Genomic DNA, 21,968 nt, shown 5'->3' on the forward strand with positions numbered 1-21,968 from the left:
CCCATTGACTCCAGTTTTGCTAGGGCTCCTTGATGCCACACTCAGTTAAATGCTGCTTGATGTCAAGGGCAGTCACTCTCACCTGTGGGTCTGGAGTCACATGTAGGCAGGCCTGGGAAGGACAGCAGATTTCCTTCCCTAAATGGCATTAGTGAACCAGATGAGTTTATACAACAATTGACTATAGTTTCACAGTCACTGTTACTGGGACTAGTTTTCGATTCCAGATTTTATTAATTGAATTTAAATTTCACCAACTGCCATGGTGGGATTTAAACCCATGCCCCCATAACATTAGCCTGGGCCTCTGGATTACTAGTCCAGGGACATTCCACTATGCCACCATCTCAACCCACCTCTATCCTCCCTCTATTCTCCCTCTTCTCTCTATTCTCCCTCTCCTCTCTCTCTTCTTGGGGCTGGATTCCTTGGAGAAAAGAAGGCTGAGAGGAAACTTGATAGAGGTGTTCAAGATCCTGAGGGGTATGGACAAGGTAAATAGTGAGAAACATTTCCCACTCAAGAGAACATCAAGAACTAGAGGGCACCGATTCAAAACAATTGGCAAAAGGATTAAAAATCAGGTGAGGAAAACGTGTTCTCCCTGAGGGTGGCTGAAGTCTGGAATGGACTTCCTGAGAGGATGGTGGAGGCAAGTTCGATCGAAATATTGAAAAGGGAATTGGATTGCTATCTAAAAAGAATGTTCAAGGTTATGGGGATAAAGCGGGAGTGGAACTAGGCAAAATGCTCTTTCAAAGAGCCAGTGCAGACTCGATGGGCCAAATGGTCTCCTTCTACTCTGTAAAGATTCTATGACTCTCTCTAATCTCCCTCTCCCTCTATTTTCTCTCTCTTATTTTCTCTCTCCTTTTATTTTCTCTCTCCTTTTATTCTCTTTCTCTATTCTCCCTCTCCATTTATTTTCTCTCACTATTTTCCCTCCTTTTATTCTCTCTCTCTGTTCTCCCTCTCCTTTAATTCTCCCTCTCCTCTTATTTTCTGTCTGTATTCTCTCTCTCTATTCTCCCTCTCCTTTTATTCTCTCTATTCTCCCCCTATTCTCTCCCTCTCCCTCAGAGTCCTTGGTTACGGTCCCGCCCATTTTCCCACTCTGTCCAATGAGAGTATTGTGACTGTGGTGGCTGAGCCAATGGCGGCTGTTGTTGTTGCTGGGTGTGAGAGCGGGAGCCTGCGGCCTCTAGGCCTGTCGGATTTGGCGCTCGCTGTCTGAACCCCGGCGCCATGCCCGAGTACTTGGAAGACCCGTCGGTGCTGACCAAGGAGCGGCTGAAGAGTGAGCTGATCGCCCACAGTGTGAAGCTGCCGCTGGGGGAGCAGCGCAAAGATGTTTATGTTCAACTTTACCTCAAACACCTGACAGCGCGAAACAGCGGCCGGAGCCCCGACTTCTCCAGTGATGAGGAGGAGAGCGGCCTGGGAGCGGCCCGGGGCCGTGGACGAGGCCGAGCGGGAAAGGTGAGGACCAGGCATTCTGGCCCTCCTCCCACCTCCCCCGTTTCAGATGGTGAAGTGAAGGGATCAGCAAGTAACCCAGCAGTGGATATTTGGGCAGAGAAATACTGCTTGGGGCCAATACGCACCTCAACACCCAGAGTTGGGCATTTAAAGAATATATGATTTAAATGTTTATATTTATATCAGTTTCTTAGCTTTAATATTGTGTTTGTTATACAGAAAGCCACAAGGAAGACGGATAAAACTAACGTGGGAGAGAAAGATTTAATAGATGTGACTGAGTTGTCAGATGAAGATTTAAAAGAACAGCTTGTAAAATACGGGTTTTCTGCAGGTCCTATTGTGGGTGAGTATTAATAACGAATTACACAGTTATTTTGCAATGTAGGGCTTCCAAGTGTTGAGAGCCTTGACGCAGTTGGCAGGAAATACCCTTAATTCCTCCATAATTATTGGTGAGGAAAACCATCAAATTAACCTCAGTCATTCAGCCAGAAAGTTGCCCATTGAAGCATCCAACTGTGTTTTAAATTATTCCGGAACTTTCACATTCACTATCCAGAAGCTGTTTCATGATATGAAATCTGAATTTATGTTGTTTGAATCTATGACCCTATTATCCACCTCTCGGTTCAGTTTCATACATTACTTGGAATTTCTTTCTACCATTTCCTTGATTATCTTGTATCCCTGTCTAAAATCAGCTTTCCGGCACCTCGCCACCAGTATGAAAAGCTCAATGTTCTCCAGCCTTTACTCGGAATTCAGACACCAGACACTATCCACTTGAGTGAACACATTAATAATCCATACATGAGTTGTGCTTTCCACTGAAAACTGCAATAGAATTATATCCTGTGGGGAATTACACATTCAAATGTCAAATGCTACCTGTGACATTCCTCGTGATTCTTGTAAGTGACCTTTAATATGGCTTTCCATTGTCACCAGGCACAGCAGTTATAGTCACAGAGGTCACACAACTAAATCGTCTTGTTTCACCCATTATATAGTTCTTTATTTAGCAGTCTCAATCTCTGTGCACCACTCCTATTACAATATATATATATATGGCATGTATTCCTCCTTTCTCAGCCAGGATTTTCCACTGTTCATACTTTGGTGTGCTCATGCCACCATTCTGTCCTGGTCCTTTGCAGAGAATGGTTGACACCGGCAGCAAAGAAATTGTAGGGTTAACTCCTTGTGCACTTAGTTCAGTGCTGCTCATGAGTAGGATTCATTCCTTCATATGCCCATTGTGTAACTGCTAGCAGAAACCTGCAAAACATTTGCGGTGAAATTATTGCAACAGTATTTCTTTAAATCCCCATCCAATGCCATTCCATATAATGTCATCCATCTCATGCCATATCCATCCCAAGCCATATCCATCCAATTTCTTTCATCCGTCTCGTATCATTCACATTCCATCGATCATCCCAGCCCTTCCTATGCCAACCCCATCCCATCCCTCCCATGCATTCCACACTGCCCTCCCCCCACCCCCAGTAAAGATTTCTGTTTTGTGGAAACTCTTCCCTCCTTGTATTTTCAGTAGATTGTTTTGCTGTTCAATTATTGTGTTTGGTATCCATTCCCAAACTTTTGTGGGGAAAATGGCAAAGTGCTGAACACTTTGCATATCACATCTCATGTGTTATACTTCAGCCTGAGGGAGCAAGTCTTGCCTTTTGGAATGCATGTCACAATGCTGGGATTGTGCTGAATTTGAATGATGAGATTTGATTATGAATCAGGAAAGCTGAAAATGGGTTTTTGTTAGGGCACAAGCAAAATGTTTCATATCCCACAAAGCAAGACCCCAGGCCATGTCACTCTTGGCAGCAAGCTTATGGAGACAGCTCGTGCCTTTGTGAGACTGTCACTTTGTGCTGTGTGGTTGAGATTGGGAACTCAGTTTTTCATCGTGCACTGGGTGAAAAATCACCTAATGTGGAGATACTGAAGTCGACTACCCTGGACTAAGTAAAGGGGAAAAACAACCAGAGTCACCATTCCTGATTGTGCAGTTACTCTTTCCACTTAACTCGCTGTTACCTAGCTGAAAGAGCGTTACATATGCTGATCAGTGTTGTCTCTTCCAATAATGTAATGTGCAGATCACTGTTGTACAAAGCTCTTGTTGAGGGCCATTTTACTTTTCTCTTATTTTCACATTTTCTTTTTCTCGCTCTTTGGGGGTATCGAGATTGATAAGCTGCAGGTGAAATGAGTAGCATGTCCTAATTCTCTCCCTCATCGTTGTGTAGCCACCACTAGGAAGGTTTATGAGAAGAAGCTGGAGCAGCTGATGGACCAGGGCTCAGTAACTGAGGAAAACCAGCCGAATGGGAGCACAGATTCTGATCAATACAGTGACACAGAAGAAGGTGAATAGACCTTTGTAACTGCCAGTTTATAGGACGAAAATAAGAGGTGCTCTATGGCACTGCTATAATACAACTAACACTGAATTTACCGCCTCAGATTGATGGATTTTCATTCAAAAGGAAAATGTTTGCCATGAGCTTTGGTTCTTATAATATATATTTTGAAATATGAATTCCAGATGCTTAACAAAAGTTCTTGAGAATACAAAAATCATTGAGTCCAACTGTTTCTAATTGATATCCACCACAAAAAAACAGCTTCCACCCCAATATTCTTCAAATATTTCTCCCTGATTCTCTCTCCTCCTGTTAATCTGAGTTTGTAATTATCTGAGTGAGACCAAAGGGAGTTTCGGTTCAGTTTGGGTCAGGAGACCAGAAGGAACCAAACTCTGTTCTAGTGTACTGTGATAGTCAGCTGTAGGGTGGCACACTGGGATGGCTGATTCTGTATGAATTGGAAGAGCTTTCCATTACATGAATAAAAGTTGCTAGAATATTTCTGAAGTTTAATTTTAACACAACGTCATTTCTAATGGAGCTCAGCTGAATCTGTGGATTGGCAGTCGAACAGCAGGCTGATGTTTACCTCAGCTGCTGGTTCAAGTGTAAATTAACCATTTATCTTATCTCCATAGAATTTCGAGCCCTTGACTAAAAACAGAAAATGCTGGAAATACTCAGCTCACATGACATCTGTGAAGAGAGAAACAGAGTTAACGTTTTAAGTCGATGAAACTAACCGAGTTTTAACGGTATATAGTACAGTACAAGCTTTCCCATTGCCCCAGTTTGCTTTAGCACTACCAAATTTGTGTTCAACGTCAATTAAATGTTTTTGTAAATTCTCCCTGTTAGTCACCCCAGGTTCCAGGTTGGACTGGTTCAGTGCTGTTTAAAATTCTGCTTGTTTTTCCTCTCTGTGATAGTGAGATCAGGTGTGTTGGAACCCCAGAAAATTGTAGATTGGACTGTTTGTGATCAGACAGCAATTCCAGAACTTGGTGAATTACCTACCTTTGTACTTATCTTTTGATTATTCAGAGATCATAAGTGAAAATAAGGAGCTGTTTACAAGCAAGACCAAGACTCCTGTAATAACCAGGCACAGAAAAACTGAGTACAGTTGGGTAAGTGATTTAGATAGATTATTCCATAACATTTTCAGTCTTGATCCTTCCTCTGTCAAAAGTCCAAATATATATTTAAACAATTATATACTATGAGTAAAAATGATTAATAATTTGAATTAAGCAACGCAAATAACAATGGGATTTAGTGCTGAAAAGATTGGTCTTTCAGGTAATTTAAATTGAGAGGAATGCTTTCTGATTTGTATAGTGGTTTTCAAAAATTTTGCACATATGCTATGCTATCAGAGTGAGTGTAAAGTAGCTTGCAGCAATTTGTGAAACACAAAAGTTGTCTACTAAAGTGAAGAAGAATGTTTTATTTCCGGACTTAATATTGAGTTCAACAATTTCAGATCATGAACTCTCTCCTCCATCCCCACCCCCTTTCCGATCCCCCTTTTTCCAATAATTTATAATTTATTACTAATATATTTTTCTTTTCCCTCTTATTTTTAAATTTATTTCGATCTATTGTATTCCATCTTTTAGCCCATTTCGATCCCTTCCCCCCACCCCACCCCCACTAGGACCATCTGCCACTAGCTTGTCCTGCTTGCTACCCTTAATGTCCACATTAGCACATCCTTTAGATAATATCACCACCGTCAACACCCCTTTTTCCTTTTGTCTACGACATCTTTGGCGGTCTCTTCTTGGCCTCCACCTATCACTGGCCCCCTATCGAGCTCTACCTGTCCCACCCCCCTCTACCAGCTTATATTTCGTCTCATTTCTATATGTCTTAGTTCTGATGAAAGGTCACACGGACTTGAAACGTCAACTGTATCCCTCTCCGCAGATGCTGTCAGACCTGCTGAGTTTTTCCAGGTGTTTTTGTTCTAGATTTCCAGCATCCGCAGTATTTTGCTTTTATATAAGAATGTTTTATTGATGTCGTAATGAGGCACTACATTATTTATAGCTGTAATTAGACTGTTTGCTGGAGTAACACACAACTGGTCAATGTTGGTGTTTATGCTCAACATAAGCCTCCTACCACCCTACTTCTCACTCTATTAGTGTGCCATTCTATTCCTTTCTCCTTCAATGCACTAACCTGACTTGCACCTAACATGCACAGCACATTACGCAGTTACTGGTAGATTAATTACACATGGAACATAGTCTGCTGATGAATATGTTAAAATGTGGAGCAGTGGTGCACACACATGGGAGAGGGCAGGTTTCTACCAGTAATATGTGTGTGTGTGTTTTATATATAGGCTTTCACAACCTGCAGACATCTCAAAGCGCTTTACAAACAATGAAGTACTTTTTCAATTGTAATCATTGCTGTAAATGTAGGAAATGTGGTAGCCAATTTGCATGCAGCAAGGTTGCACAAACAGTAATGGAATATATGACCAGATCAACTAGTTTTTGTCTTAGGCTGTTGGTTGATGGATAACTATTGATCAGAACCACTGCTTGGTTTGCAAATTGTTAAAAGGCTACTCATTCTTTCTGAAATAAAAACAGAAAATGCTAGCAATGCACAACAAGTCAGTCAGCGTCTGTAAAGCAGCAATGCAGGTCATTGTATACTATTTCAAAGTATAGGCACCATTAATTTATCTTGATAAATACTGACTTACCTGGCCATTTACAGCATTTGCAATTTTTTTAATTCTCTACTACAGTCAAACCCTCTTAAGAAAATTGATAAAAGGCTAAAGCATTTAAAAGTGTAAAATATCCATGCCCTTTTCTAATGATGGATATCCCTGTTGAATGAATGTGTCAATGAATTGCAAAAGCCTGGATGTAGTGCACTCAAGTGTGTGAGCTCTTTTTAAGAAGTGGGTTGTGAAAATTGCTCACTAACCAGTTCAGTGATATTTGAATCTTTTTCACCTCATAGGTGCTAGGGCCCAAACAATTGGAACTCAGTGTGACAGGCACTTTTACTTAGGTAGGAAAACCATCTCAGCCGATGCTCAAGCTTTGTTATGCTTCAGATTTATCCATGTACAGTGCCACATTTGATATAAAAAAATCAAAACAAAAAATAGAAGGTTAAAGGAATAAAATTACTTGGCAAAAGCATTTATAAATTGGTTTCCATTGTAATACTTCCAGATTCTTTCTATATTACCAGTTTTATCTGAAATGTAGTAGTAACCACTTCCAGTCTTAAATAGACTGCTAAAAGAAAACTCTTGGCCTGGCTTCTAGTGATCATTAGAGTTGAAAATCAATTGCCCCCTCATTTTATGGAATTTGCAAAGAAATCAGAATATATTTGTTCTAAAACCATTTGCAATAATTTTGAGATGGATGATAGTGGTTGGGACATGGGAATCCGATGGAGGATGACTTGGATACCATGCTTGAAGGTAACTCCACTGAACTGAACCAGAATTCCCTGGAACTCCCAAGTATAAATTTGATATTTAGTCCTGACTTAAATTGGTACATCTAAGAATCCTACACTTCAGTTTGTATTTTGAAAATGGGATCATTGAGTTAAGTCGTCACTTTTTAGATTTGCTTTCTTCTCTCTTCCCTTCTGTCTCCTTGATTTGTCAAGTATAAAATGTTGGTTAACTGTTTGTTTCTACCATTTTTCTCCACCATATATTATTTGTCAATGATTTGGACACTGCAAAGCTTGAGGTTTAGTTTTGTTGTACTTGAATGATAGGCTGTTAAATTTGAGGGGTTCTTGTAAACTTTCTCTCAACTTTAGGGACTTAAATATTTAACTATGATTGACAGGCATAACAAGTAGGGAAACCTGACAATGATTCCAGTTTCAGGATCACTTAGTAACCTTGAAATCATTTTTGTAAGTATTCCTTTAATCCTTTGCTAGTTCGAATTAGGTGTTGAAAAATTAACTGCATGCAATCATTATATTCTTTATATCTTTCATCATCCATTCTTTTAACCTTGGATTGGTTTATTTTAATTTCTCTAGCCTTGCTAGTGTGTGTACTTTTTTGTTGTTTACCTTTTGTTTTGAATGCAATTCTTCTATATAAAATTGTTTAGTCTTTTGTTGGGATTGGAGATAATTACACACAGGACACTGGAACTGAGGTGAAAAAGAAACTAAGACCCTTGTGTGTAGAATATTGCATTGGAGTTTAGGGAAGGCAGTCTTTGCCAACAGTTTTAGCTTCATATTGAAAATGACTTTGGGCTGAAACCACTGGTTGAGTTTTAAAAGACAGAGCAACAGCATTTCTGTGATTTAAAACAGCTAAGATGGTTGAGCATTTGGATAACTACCCTACAAATACCAATTCCATTAAAGCAGAGTCAGGCTGTCCAGAAGAATCTATCAGAGACAATCATCTTAGAGAAATGTGAATGACCCCCATGACCCATTCACAAAACATCCAGACATCAACTGTATATTCAGCTGGGTGTTGGACAAGCCATTAAATGCAATCACTTTGGACAATGGACCCTGGCTGATAAAGGAACTCTTCCAGCTATAATCTCATCATGCCTAAACCATGGACCTGGAATCAACTTGCTATGACCATGTTTGGGTAACTGGTCAGGTTGTGACGAGAGATCATGATGAGTAAACTAACCCCCTTTGTGTTAAGAAACTGCTTTTCTCCAGACCAGGCAGAACAGAAGAAGCAGAGATATGGAAGAATAAGGTCCCTGAGTAGGGGCAAACACACATGTGCCTACAGACATCTCCCCTCATCTCTCTTTCTCTTTCTCTCTCTCTGGTTTCCCCCCCCTCCCCCCCATCTTTCTCTCTCTGGCTCCCCCACCCTCCCCATTTCTCTCTTGCTGGCTCCACCCCCCCCCCCCCCCAATCCCATCTCTCTTTCCCTGGCTCCCCTCCGCTCCCCCATTTCTCTCTCTCTGGCTCCCCCTCACTCTATCTCGCACCCCACCGCATCCCCCTCACTAGTTATGTCCACACAAAAAAATTTCAATAGGTTTGTCAAACATGGTTTCCCTTTCATAAACCCATGTTAAATTTGTCTAATCCTGTTGCTATTTTCTTAACTGTCCTGTTCTCACATTCTTTATAGTAGACTATAGCATTTTCCCTACTATATTGTTAGGGTAACCAGACTATAATTCGCTTTTTTCTCCCTCCCTTTTTGAAATGGTGCGGTAACATTTGCCACCCTCCAATCTTTGGGGAATGTTCCAGAATCTACAGAATTTTGGAAGATGACAGCTGAAGCATCCACTATTTCCAGACCACCTCCTTTAATACCCTGTGATGTAGATTATCAGGCCCTGGGGATTTATCAACTTTCAGTCCCATTAATTTCTCCAGCACTATTGTTTTAGTCATGCTAATTTCTTTCAATTCCTCCTTCTCACGAGTCCCTTGGTTCCCGAGCGTTTCTGAGAAGTTATTTGTGTCTTCCTCCATCAAGACAGAACTCGAGTAGTTGTTTAATTGCTCTGCCATTTCCTTGTTTTTTTATTATAAATTCTCCCATTTTGGACTGTAAGGGACCTACAGTTGTCTCCGCTGATCTTTTTCTTTTTACATACTTATAGAAGCTTTTACAGTCCACTTTTAGGTTCCTTGCAAGTTTACTCTCATATTCTCTTTTTCCCCTCTTAATCTCTTGGACTGCCTTTGCTGAATTCTAAACTGCTCCCAATCCTCAGGCTTGCTACTTTTTCTAGCAACTTTATATGACTCCTTTTTGGACCTAATACTATCTTTAAGTTCTTTTGTTAGCCATGGTTGGGCTGCTTTTCCTGTTGTGTTTTTGTGCCAGAAAGGAATGTATAACTGTTGCAATGCATACATTCATTCCTTAAATATTAGTCATTGTCTATCCACCGTCATGCCTTTTAATGAAGTTCCCCAATCTATCTTAGCCAACTCAATCCTCATACCTTCGTAATTTCCTTTGGTTAGATTATAAAGTTTGTATACTTTGCAGTAACAAGGATCAGGAAAGAAGGTACCCTAGAGTAATTGACTTAAAAGATTTAATTTAAAGGGATAAGTCATGGCAGGATCGCTCAAAGCCGTGGTGTGCTCCATGTGGGAAGCCGGGGACATTTCCAGTGCCCAGGACCGGCATGTGTGCAGGACGTGTGTCCAGCTGCAGCTCCTGGAAGCTCGGGATTCAGAGCTGGAACGGCGGCTGGGGACACTGGAGAGGTGGTCACACCGCAGATGAAGGGACTTGAGGAAGGAAGGGAATGGGTGACCACCAGGCAGTCGAAGAGAAACAGGCAGGTAGTTCAGGAGTCCCTTGGGGTCCCACTCGCAAATCGGTATTCCGTTTTGGAGGCTGATGAGGGCACTGGTTCCTCCAGGGAGTGCGGACAGAGCCAAGCTTCTGGCACCACAAGCAGCCTGTCTGTACAGGAGGGGAGGAAGGGAGGAAGAGCAATAGTAATAGGGGATTCTATATTCAGGGGAACAAATGCTACTGTGGCCGTCAACATGACTCCAGGATGGTATGTTGCCTCCCTGGTGCCAGGGTCTGGGTTGTCACTGAACGGCTGCAGGGCATCCTGAAGGAGGAGGGTGATAAGGCAAAGGTCATGGTACATGTTGGTACCAATGACATAGGTAAAAAGAGGGATGAGGTCTTGCATCAAGAATTCAGGGAGTTAGGCAGTAGACTAAAAAGCAAGACCTCTCGGGTTGTAATCTCTGGATTACTCGCAATGCCACGTGCTAGCGAGCTCAGAAATAGGAGAATAACACAAGAGTTGGTGCAGGAGGGAGGGTTTTAGATTCCTGGATCACTGGGACCATTTCTGGGGAAGGTGGGACCTGTACAAGCAGGACGGTCCATATCTGAACTACAGCGGGACTTGCGGGCGTGTTTGCTAGTGCTGTTGGGAGGAGTTTAAACTAATTCGGCAGGGGGTGGGGACACAATGTTAGCAGAATAGGGACATGTCATAATACAGTAAAACAATCGAGTCAGAGGGAGTACAGCTGCAATAAGCTTCAAGGCAGTAAGGCAAGGCTGGATAGCCTCTACTTTAATGCCAGGAGTATTACAGGTAAGACGGATGAGGTAAGGGTGAGGATTGACTTGTGGAATTGTGATATTGTAGCCATCACCGAGACATGGTTGAGGGAAGGGTAGGATTGGCAGCTCAACATTCCGGGATATAGAATCTTCAGGGGAGACAGGGAAGGGGGTAAAAGAGGAGGAGGTGTTGCATTATTAGTTAAGAAGTCAGTTACTGCAGTAAGGAGAGATGATATCTTGGAGGGGGCATCGAATGAAGCTTTGTGGGTAGAGTTTCGGATTAAAAGGGGGCAACCACGTTGTTAGGTGTTTATTATAGACCCCCAGATAGTCAGCGGGTAATTGAGCAAATATGTGCACAATTTGTGGAGGTGTGTAAAAACAATAACAATAGGGTAATTATATTAGGTGATTTCAACTTTCCCAACATTAATTGGGATAGACATAATGTTAAAGGCTTGGATGGAGTGGATTTCTAGAAATGTGTACAGGAGAACTTTTTAGGTGCATTGCCGGACCTAACTCTGGGAAATGAAGCCGGACAAGTGGCTGAGGTGGTGGTGGGCGAGCATTTTAGTTATAGCGACCACAGCATGGTACAGTTTAAGTTTGTTATGGACAAAGAAATCAACAAGTTGCAAAAAAATGTTTTGGATTGGGGGAGAGTGGATTTTAGTAAAATAAGACAGGATCTGGCCAAGGTAGACTGGGAACAGTGACTTGTGGGGAAATCTACAGAGGAACAGTGGGGGGTGTTCAAAAAGGAAATGGGGAGGGCACAGGCTCAACATGTTCCCTCTAGGGTGATAGGAAGGAGTAACAAGCCCAGAGAACCATGGATGACCAGAGATATTCAGGTTACAATGAGAAGTAAAAGAGAGGCTTTTAGCAGGTACAAGGGAAGCAAATCAGCAGAGGCATTAGTGGAGTGCGGACAATGCAGGGTGGAGCTTAAGAAAGCAATTAAGAGAGCAAAGAGGGGATATGAGAAAGCTCTGGCTGGTAAAAGTAGGGAAAATCCCAAGATATTCTATAAGTATATCAATGGGAAGAGGATAACCAGGGAAAGTGTAGGGCCCATGAGGGACCAAGGGGGCAATCTATGGGTGGAGCCAGAGGACATCGCTAGAGTGTTGAATGAATATTTCACGTCCGTCTTCACCCAGGAGGATGAAGGTATCGAATTCGGGGAAAGAGACTGCGAGGTTCTTAAACAAATTGATATAGGGAGTGACAAGGTATTGGAGGTGTTGGCAGGCTTAAAAGTGGACAAATCTCCAGGTCCGGATGATTTGTGTCCCAAACTGCTGAGGGAGGCAAGGGAGGAGATCACAAGGGCTCTCACCCAAATTTTTAATTCCTCTCTGGCCACGGGGGAGGTGCCAGAGGACTGGAGAACAGTTAATGTGGTTCCGCTATTTAAGAAGAGTTGTAGAGATAAGCCAGGGAACTACAGGCCAGTGAGTCTTGCGTTAATGGTAGGAAAACTATTGGAGAAATTTCTGAAGGAGAGTATCTCTCTCCACTTGGAGAGGCAAGGTTTGATCAGGGATAGTCAGCATGGCTTTGTCAGAGGGAGGTCATGCCTAACAAATTTGATTGAATTTTTTGAGGAGCTGACCAGGTGTGTAGATGAGGGTACTGCAGTTGATTTAGTTTACATGGATTTCAGCAAAGCCTTCGACAAGGTCCCACATGGGAAACTCATAAAGAAGGCAAAGGCACATGGGATACAGGGTAATTTGAAAAGGTGGATTCAAAATTGGCTTAGTTGTTGGAGGCAGAGGGTGATGACAGAAGGATGCTTTAGTGACTGGAAGCATCCAGTGTCCAGTTTCATACCACAGGGATCTCTGCTATTATTTGTCATTTATATAAGCGACATAGGTGACTAGGTGGGGGGTAGGATTAGTAAGTTTGCGGATGACACAAAGATTGGCTGGGTGGTTAACAGTGAGGTTGAGTGTCTTGGGCTACAGGAAGATATAGACGGGATGGTCAAATGGGCAGATAAGTGGCAGATGGAATTTAACCCTGAAAAGTGTGAGGTGATACACTTTGGAAGGAGTAATTTGACAAGGAAGTATTCAATGAACGGCATGGCATTAGGAAGTTCTGAGGAACAAAGGGACCTTGGCGTGTGTGTCCATAGATCCATGAAGGTGGAGGGGTATGTTAGTGGGGTGGTGAAAAAGGAATATGGGATACTTGCCTTTATCAATCGAGGCATAGATTACAAAAGTAGGGAGGTCATGTTGGAGTTGTATAGAACCTTGGTGAGACTGGAGTACTGTGTGCAGTTCTGGTCACCACATTATAGGAAGGATGTGATTGCACTGGAAGGGGTGCGGAGGAGCTTCACCAGGATGTTGCCTGGGATGAAACATTTAAGTTATGAAGAGAGGTTGGATAGACTTGGGTTGTTTTCGTTGGAGCAGAGAAGACTGAGGGGCGACCTGATCGAGGTGTACAAGATTATGAGGGGCATGGACAGGTTGGATAGGGAGCAGCCTTAGTTGAAGGGTCAGCCATTAGGGGACATAAGTCCACGGTGAGGGGCAGGAGGTTTAGGAGGGATGTGGGGAAAAACTTTTTTACCCAGAGGGTGATGACGGTCTGGAATGCACTGCCGGGGAGGGTGGTGGAGGCGGGTTGCCTCACATCGTTTAAAAAGTACCTGGATGTGCACTTGGCACGTCATAACATTCAAGGCTATGGGCCAAGTGCTGGTAAATGGGATTAGGTAGGTAGGTCACGTGTTTCTCACGTGTCGGTGTAGACTCAATGGGCCGAAGGGCCTCTCCTGCACTGTGATTCTGTGACCCTAGTTTCAGATCGGATTGCTTCACTTTCCATCCTACTGAAGAATTCTATCATGTTTTGGTCCCTGTTCCCTAAAGGACCCCGCACAACAATATTATTAATTAACCCCTTCTCATTGCACGATACCAAATCTAGAATAGTCTGTTCCCTAGTCGGTTCCTCGACGTACTGGTCTAAAAAACCATCTCGTGTACACACTCCAGGAATTCATCCGCCACTGTATTATTGCTAATTTGGTTTGTCCAGTCTATGTATAGATGAAAGTCACCCATGATTACTGTAGCACCCTTGTTACATGCATCTCTAATTTCCTGTTTAATACTGTCCCCTACCTTATTACTACTGTTTGGTGGCCTATAGACAACTCCCACTAATGTTTTCTGCCTCTTGTTGCTTCTTAGCTCCAACCAGACTGATTCTACATCTAGATTTTCGGAGCCAATATCCCCTCTCACTATTGCACTGATTTCATCCTTAACTAACGACGCCACGCCACCTCCTTTACCTTTTTGTCTGTCTGTCCTAAATATCGAAAACTCTTGGATATTCAGTTTCCAGCCTTGGTCACCCTGTAACTATGCTTCCGTAATCACAATCACATTTACATCTATTTGCACTGTAATTTGTCTACCTTATTGCAAATGCTCCGTGCATTCAGATACAGTGCCTTTAGACTTGTCTTTTAAATATTTTATACATTTTTTTTTGTACTATGGCCCTATTTGCTGCCAGCCCTTGTTTCCCCTGCCTTCCACTTTAGCTTTTTACATTTCTGTCTTTCATTCTTCTTTGTTTTCCTCTCATGTCTCCCTGCTTGGTTTCCCTGCCAATCTTGTTTAAACACACCCCTACAGTACTAGGAAACCCTGCGAGGATATTGGTCTTGGTCCTACTGGGGTGCAACACGTCCAGCTTGTACACGTCCTATCTTCCCCAGAATCAGCCCCAATGCCTCAGAAATCTGAATCCCTCCCTCCTACATCTCTCCAGTATTCATCTGGTCTATTCTCCTATTCCTCATCTCGCTAGCTCATGGCACTGGGAGTAAGCTTTATAATTTATTTCCTAATTCTGCTTTCAGAACCTCATCCCTCTTTTTTACCTATGTTGTTGGTACTGATATGGACCATGACCTCTGGCTGTTCACCCTCCCCTTCAGAATGTCCACCAGCTGCTCAGTGACATCCTTGACCCTGGTGTCAAGTCTGTGGCTGCTGAAATATCTATCTGTTCCCCTTATGATAGAATCCCCTGCACTATTGCTCTCTAACTCTTTTTTTTCTCCACCTCTGTGCAGCTAAGCCACTCATGGTGCCACGGACTTGGCTCTTGCTGCATTCCTTAAGAAACCATCTCCCCCAGCAGTATCCAAAATGGAAAATCTGTTAGAGAGGGTTTTGGACCCAGGGGACTCCTGCACTACCTGCCTAGTGCTTTTACTCTGTCTGGCAGTCACCCATTCTCTTTCTGCCTGTGCACTCTTTACCTGCGGTGTGACCACCTCACTGTAGAGGTTCGATGCTATTTCCTTCAGAAAAGTTGATGACGTATTTGCACAGAGCTTTTAAAATATATCTGCGCAGAACTTTTTTAAATGTGTGTGTGTGTATATTTTGCTGCAGAAAAATGGAAGAGTTCTAATCTCTCTCACAACTGCACCTGCCATGATTAACGCTAGATCCATAGATAGGCCTTGTTAGAGGTAAAGTGATTTAATTTAGTTTTCTTCCTTACGCCAGAATGCTTGAGTGCTGTAAATAGTGGTAAATAGAGTGGGATAAATCTAAATAAATATTTTATGCAGGAGAAGCAAAGAGCAGAAGAACTGCTGAACTGCCATACGCCAGATGACCAGTCATCCCAGCAAATCAGAAATTGGAGCAAAAATCAGGGAAGTTGCCAATTCCTGTATCGCAGAGTTGACTTTCTTTAATTGTACCTCCCTGTGGAGTTATGGGTCTTTTGTTTCTATTGTTTTAAAGTCACTCACTACAACAAAACTTGCAGTGAAAGCATTATAATCATTTTTCATTTTATAGGTTGAACAAAAAGAAGTAGTGAAGGACAACTTGCTGGAAGAAATGTTCCCAAATCAGGCACCAACACCTACAGGGATCAGGTAGGGCAGGGTCTGTTATTCTTTTTATATCTTTCAGTAACACATTGGAAGCTGGTTGCTGTGGTGCCCCCTCAGTCATATCACAAACATTTCAGTCTGCAGTACCTAAAATGGAGCTTAAACCTCTTTACAGAGGTTTAAATTCATGGGACACTGGCACCAGAGAAAACAGTTCCATTTGGACAGACCCCACCTAAACTGGGCTGGGACTAGTGTCCTGGCGAATCGAATAACTGGGCTGGGAAATAAGGCTTTAATCTAATAAGGAGAGAGGGAGGGTTCAGGTAAGAAATCTATAAGTCTAAAGAGAAGAATCAGGTCTATCGAACAGAGTGGTGATTCGGGTAAAATCAAACAAGCTGTGTCAGAAAGAGACAGTTTAATAGCGGTAATAGGACAGTTCCAACTTTTTAAAATTAATTTATGGGATGTGGGCTTCACAGTCTAGGCCAGCATTTATTGCCCACCCCTAATTGCCCTTGAGAAGATGGTGGTAAGCTGCCTTCTTCAACCGCTGCAGTCCATGTGGTGTAGGTACACCCACAGTGCTGCTAGCAAGGGAGTTCCAGGATTTTGACCCAGCGACAGTGAAGGAACAGTGATATATTTCCAAGTCAGGATGGTGTGTGGCTTGGGGGGAACTTCCAGGTGGTGGTGTTCCAATGTGTCTTCTAACTGAGGCTGAACCAGGGAAAAATATAATAAATAGCTAAAACTAAAGGTGCTATATATGAACGGGCAAATCATTTGTAACAAGATAGATGAATTAATAGCACAAGTAAAGATAAATAGACTCATAGACGTTTACAGCACAGAAGGAGGCCCCGTTTTCCAGCGCTTGGCCTATAGCCCTAGAGGCTATGGCAATGCAAGTGAATATCTAAATACTACATAAATGTTACAAGAGTTTCTGACTCAACCACCCTTTCAGGCAGCGAATTCCAGACTCCCACCGCCCTCTGGGTAAAAAGATTTCTCCTCAACTCCCCTCTTCACCTTCTACCTCGTAACCTAAATCTGTGCCCCATGGTTATTGGCCCCTCTGCTAATGGAAAAAGTGCTTTCCTCTCCACCCTATCTACACCCCTCCTTCTTACACACCTCTATAAGGTCCCCTCTCAACCTTCACTACTCCAAGGAAAGCAATGCCAGCCTATCAAATCTTTCCTCATAGCTCAGACCCTCCAGCCCAGACAACATCCTGGTGAATCTCCTCTGCATCCTCTCCAGTGCAATCACATCCTTCCTATAATGTGGTGACCAAAACTGCACGCAGTACTCCAGTTGTGGCCTAACCAGCGTTTTATACAATTCCAGTGTAACCTCCCTACTCTTGTATTCTATACCTCGGCTAATAAAGGCAAGTATCCCATATACCTTAAGCACCTTTTCTACCTGCCCTGCTACCTTAAGGGATCTGTGGATATGCACACCAAGGCCCCCTCTGATCTTCAGTAATTTCCAGGATCTTACTATTCATAGTGTAATCCCTTGCCTTGTTAGCCCTCCCCAAGTGCATTACATCACACTTTTCCAAGTTGAATTCCATTTGCCACTGCTCTGCCCACCTGACCAGTCCATTGATATCCTCCTGCAGTTTACAGCTATCCTCCTCACTATTTACCATCCTACCAACTGTAGTGTACCTTCCAGCCCTCTTAAGCCAATATCCCATTAGCCTTTTAAATTGATTTTTTAACCAGTCCAGTTTTTAATAATTTCTCTTACCCCTAAATCTCTGCTGCTCTATAGTTCCTAGTTTCTCATGGTTTATAAAACATTGATCTAAATTTCTTGGGTTCAAAGCAGATGCCCTCATATTTTCCCAAATGAACTCCATCTGCCAGAGTTTTACTCACTCGCTTAATCTATCAAAATCCCTTTACAGCTTTCTGCTCCCACCTATGTTATTTACTGTGCCATTATTAAACTTGAGAATACAGTTCTTTATTCCTTCATCTAAGTTATTTATAAACATAGTGGACAAACTGAAGATCTGTGGTGAATACTACTAGTCACATTCTGCCTGGACTACGTACCCATTATCCCTATTCTTTGTCTCTAAACAATTCCCCATCCAAATACTCACTCAGATGCAATTCAATGGACAAATGTTGCTCGGCCCAGTGTGTTACTTTCAGGAATTTTTTCAGTGATGTGTACCTTGCATTGAAATTGGTAATTTTAGTCATACAGTCACTACACTAAATTAGTGCAAGCTTATTGTATCAAACAGATGGCCACCAGCAAGAAACGCTGTGTGGCTGGTGCCACCTCCAGTTATGTACATTGAAGAATATGCTGTGCAAATGAATTTTTGTTTTTGTTTTCTCACCTCACCAACATTGTTGTGGAACCATCAACTGGCTTCACCATCATTATAATCTCAGAATTGCACTAAACTGCATCTTTGTATGAGATCTTGCCAGTATCTGGTAGAGGTGTGTAGTCGTACTAAGGGTCTGTGATTAACTGAAATTTTACTTGGAGCTTTCAACATTCAAAATAAACATCTAAACTTTTTTTTTACAAAAAACAAACCAGTTATTCTTGTACTCACCCACCCACCAAACCTGGTAACCACAACATAATTATTGGGTGACCATTTGTAACTAAGCCCTACAATTTAATGTAATATTTTAAATAACTTCTCATCCATACTGTACAACAGATTAGGTCTATCAAGTAGTTCACTCAAGGCCAGGAATAGAATCTTAATATTCCAGATTACCAAGTATTCTGGAATGGTGGAGAAGGAAAACAAAGTGGAGTCTAGCACTATTGATTAAGAATGATGTTACAGTTATAAATAGGATTTACTGTGGTTCTAGGACTGAATCTATTTGGCAGTCTTATTTATTGTAGGAGCCATCCTAGCTAAACCTAATTTTGTCCTTGCTCAAAATCCACACATGCAAACACACAGACACATTCCCAGCAGAAGTCATTAAATGGGGATCGAGCTCATCTCTCTAATCCACGTTGTGCTGACAAGGGATTGAACCTGGAGCCTTCTAGGGCTACTTACTGGGAACATTGGGCCATCAAGGATCAAGCAAATATAAAGTTTTTTTCAATGGGTCTATTGCTCTTAAAAACCCAAAATGCAATTCAAAGTTTTAAGGTCTGTAGTAAGATTAAAATATCCTAATGTTTTTATCTGCTCCATTCTGCCTGACTCTTCGTAGTGCCACTTGCCGGAGACCAATTAGAGGGGCTGCTGGGAGACCAATTGAGTTCATGTTCAAGGATGCACTTCCAAGAAGGCCTTTACCCAAAGTCCAGCCAGTGACGCAGGTCAAACCAGAGAAGAGTAAAAATCACCGCTCTGTCTCCATCTGGATGCAGATTGTGGTGCTCCTCATCGTGGCATTCTTCCTGTTCTTGGTGTATCAAGCCATGGAAACAAACAAAGGGAATCCATTCCCCGTCATCCCCGAGGGTTCCTCTAAGTCAGCGGCTGGCAGTCACCAATGAGCAGGACAGCTAATCGTGGCTACATCCTCAAGTTCAAATGTGAACGAACAGTTCTGTTTTTTGTATTTGAGCAGAGACTGGGGTAGGGGGATTATTGGGAGGAAAGTGATCACGTGCAAATGTTTAATAATGGCAGAAAAGGAAAATGGACATCTGATTTCTGCTTTGGAGATGGACTATTATGTATCAGGTCTCTGTGCCATATAAGGAAAAAAACTCGTAAAAATTACAGCCTCAGACTTTTTTGTAAACTATTTTTCTAAATTTAGAATTTCTTCACTTTTTTTTTAAAAAACAATTGATCTGGGTACAATTGGCACAGTGAGGGTAAGGTATAATGTGATGCTACAATGTGTGTTTGTAGCCATTTTAAGTAGTGACCAATAAGGATTATATATGATGTCAGTAGTAATGTTGAATCTTTTATACCTTTTGAGGTGTGGTTAGACTGGGCATGAGGTCAAAGATCTATGTTCTAAAAATAATACTGTGATCCATGTAATGTTAGTTGAATTGTGTTGATCTGGTAAAATGAGGATTAAACTAGAATAAAAGTTTTCTGCATTGCTGCTTATAGCAAGAAGTACGTCTACTTCTGGCAGAATATGTTTGAAAAACATTGCATCTGTCAGTGAAGAATTTAATTGGATAGAACTACAAATTGCACCATGAACCTTGGCACATGCCAATCTGTAGCATCAGATATTCTTCACTATGAGGTTTTCATTGTTAGATCATTGTCTTTTACTAGAGTGTACTTACAGGCATAACATAGACTTGTGTATTTTAATTGTCTAGAACCATGTCTTTTTAGAAGTCCTATTTATTAGCAATACTAAATGTTCTTATTAAAATAAAATGACTAAAATAATGATGACAATGGAGCTCGTATGCATCTTACTAACAGCACTTTTCTTGCCAACTAGTGACCAGCAGGGCATTACCTGCCACAGCATCCCAACACGCTCCTTGGCGATTTTCTCATAGGTCACCATACCTTTGCTGGAATTCAGTTTGTGTGAATACCCTGATGTTTCTGCAGAGGTTACAGTGCCCAATCAGGAGAACCCACAAGGGAATTTCTGTCAACTGTTGTCTTTGTAATCTGGCAGAGCAAAGCATTCAGCTCAAAACAGTCTTAGTTTTGACCTATTTGTAATGTAAAAACAAAAAACTACTGCGGATGCTGGAAATCCAAAACAAAAACAGAATTACCTGGAAAAACTCAGCAGGTCTGGCAGCATCGGCGGAGAAGAAAAGAGTCAACGTTTTGAGTCCTCATGACCCTTCAACAGAACTGAGTATAGTTAGGAGAGGGGTGAAATATAAGCTGGTTTAAGGTGGGGGGGCGAGGGGGTGGTGGGAGAGAAGTTGAGGGTGGGGTGGTTGTAGGGACAAGCAAGCAGTGATAGGAACAGATAATCAAAAGATGTCACAGACAAAAGGATCAAAGAGGTGTTGAAGGTGGTGATATTATCTAAGAAAATGTGCTAATTAAGAATGGATGGCAGGACACTCAAGGTACAGCTCTAGTGGGGGTGGGGTGGAAAGACTGACAAGGTTTTAGTTGTAGATTTAAAAATAATGGAAATAGGTGGGAAAAGAAAAATCTATATAAATTATTGAAAAAACAAAATGGAGGGGGAAGAAATGGGGGGGGGGATGGGGGGAGGGAGTTTAAGATCTAAAGTTGTTGAATTCAATATTCAGCCCGGAAGGCTGTAAAGTGCCTAGTCAGAAGATGAGGTGCTGTTCCTCCAGTTTGCGTTGGGCTTCACTGGAACAATGCAGCAAGCCAAGGACAGACATGGGCAAGAGAGCAGGGTGGAGTGTTAAAATGGCAAGTGACAGGGAGGTTTGGGTCTTTCTTACGGACAGACCGCAGGTGTTCTGCAAAGTGGTCGCCCAGTTTGCGTTTGGTCTCCAATGTAGAGGAGACCGCATTGGGAGCAACGAATGCAGTAGACTAAGTTAGGGGAAATGCAAGTGAAATGCTGCTTCACTTGAAAGGAGTGTTTGGGCCCTTGGATGGTGAGGAGCGAGGAAGTGAAGGGGCAGGTGTTGCATCTTCTGCGTGGGCATGGGGAGGTACCGTAGGTGGGGGTTGAGGAGTAGGGGGTGATGGAGGAGTGGACCAGGGTGTCCCGGAGGGAACGATCCCTACGGAATGCCGCCGGGGGGGTGAAGGGAAGATGTGATTGGTGCTGGCATCATGCTGGAGTTGGCGGAAATGGCGGAGGATGATCCTTTGAATGCGGAGGCTGGTGGGGTGATAAGTGAGGACAAGGGGGACCCTATCATGTTTCTGGGAGGGAGGAAAAGGCATGAGGGCGGATGCGCGGGAGATGGGCCGGACACGGTTGAGGGCCCTGTCAACGACCGTGGGTGGAAAACCTCGGTTAAGGAAGAAGGAGGACATGTCAGAGGAACTGTTTTTGAAGGTAGCGTCATCAGAACAGATGCGACGGAGGCGAAGGAACTGAGAGAATGGGATGGAGTGCTTACAGGAGGCGGGGTGTGAGGAGCTGTAGTCGAGGTAGCTGTGGGAGTCGGTAGGCTTGTAATGGATATTGGTGGACAGTCTATCATCAGAAATTGAGACAGA

At 42.6% G+C, this 21,968-nt stretch overlaps 1 protein-coding gene across 1 annotated transcript; it reads left to right on the forward strand.

Annotated features, from left to right (window-relative positions):
- The first annotated feature begins 1,156 nt into the window (after positions 1-1,156).
- Positions 1,157-20,234, forward strand: LOC144687510 (lamina-associated polypeptide 2, isoforms beta/delta/epsilon/gamma-like). Its single transcript, XM_078553742.1, has 6 exons — positions 1,157-1,479; positions 1,699-1,825; positions 3,753-3,872; positions 4,917-5,002; positions 15,807-15,886; positions 19,075-20,234. The coding sequence occupies exons 1-6, from the start codon at positions 1,246-1,248 to the stop codon at positions 19,361-19,363; spliced, it is 936 nt and encodes a 311-aa protein (XP_078409868.1). The 5' UTR covers positions 1,157-1,245; the 3' UTR covers positions 19,364-20,234.
- The last annotated feature ends 1,734 nt before the right edge of the window (positions 20,235-21,968 follow it).

Source organism: Cetorhinus maximus, chromosome 12 (genome assembly GCF_964194155.1).
Source record: "Cetorhinus maximus chromosome 12, sCetMax3.hap1.1, whole genome shotgun sequence".
In the NCBI taxonomy this organism is placed as follows: domain Eukaryota; kingdom Metazoa; phylum Chordata; class Chondrichthyes; order Lamniformes; family Cetorhinidae; genus Cetorhinus; species Cetorhinus maximus.

Coding starts and splice junctions, on each gene's coding strand:
- LOC144687510 (XM_078553742.1), top strand. CDS start 1,246: ATGCCCGAGTACTTGGAAGACCCGTCGGTGCTGACCAAGGAGCGGCTG. Junction 1,480..1,698: donor GACGAGGCCGAGCGGGAAAG/GTGAGGACCAGG, acceptor TTTGTTATACAG/AAAGCCACAAGGAAGACGGA. Junction 1,826..3,752: donor TTCTGCAGGTCCTATTGTGG/GTGAGTATTAAT, acceptor ATCGTTGTGTAG/CCACCACTAGGAAGGTTTAT.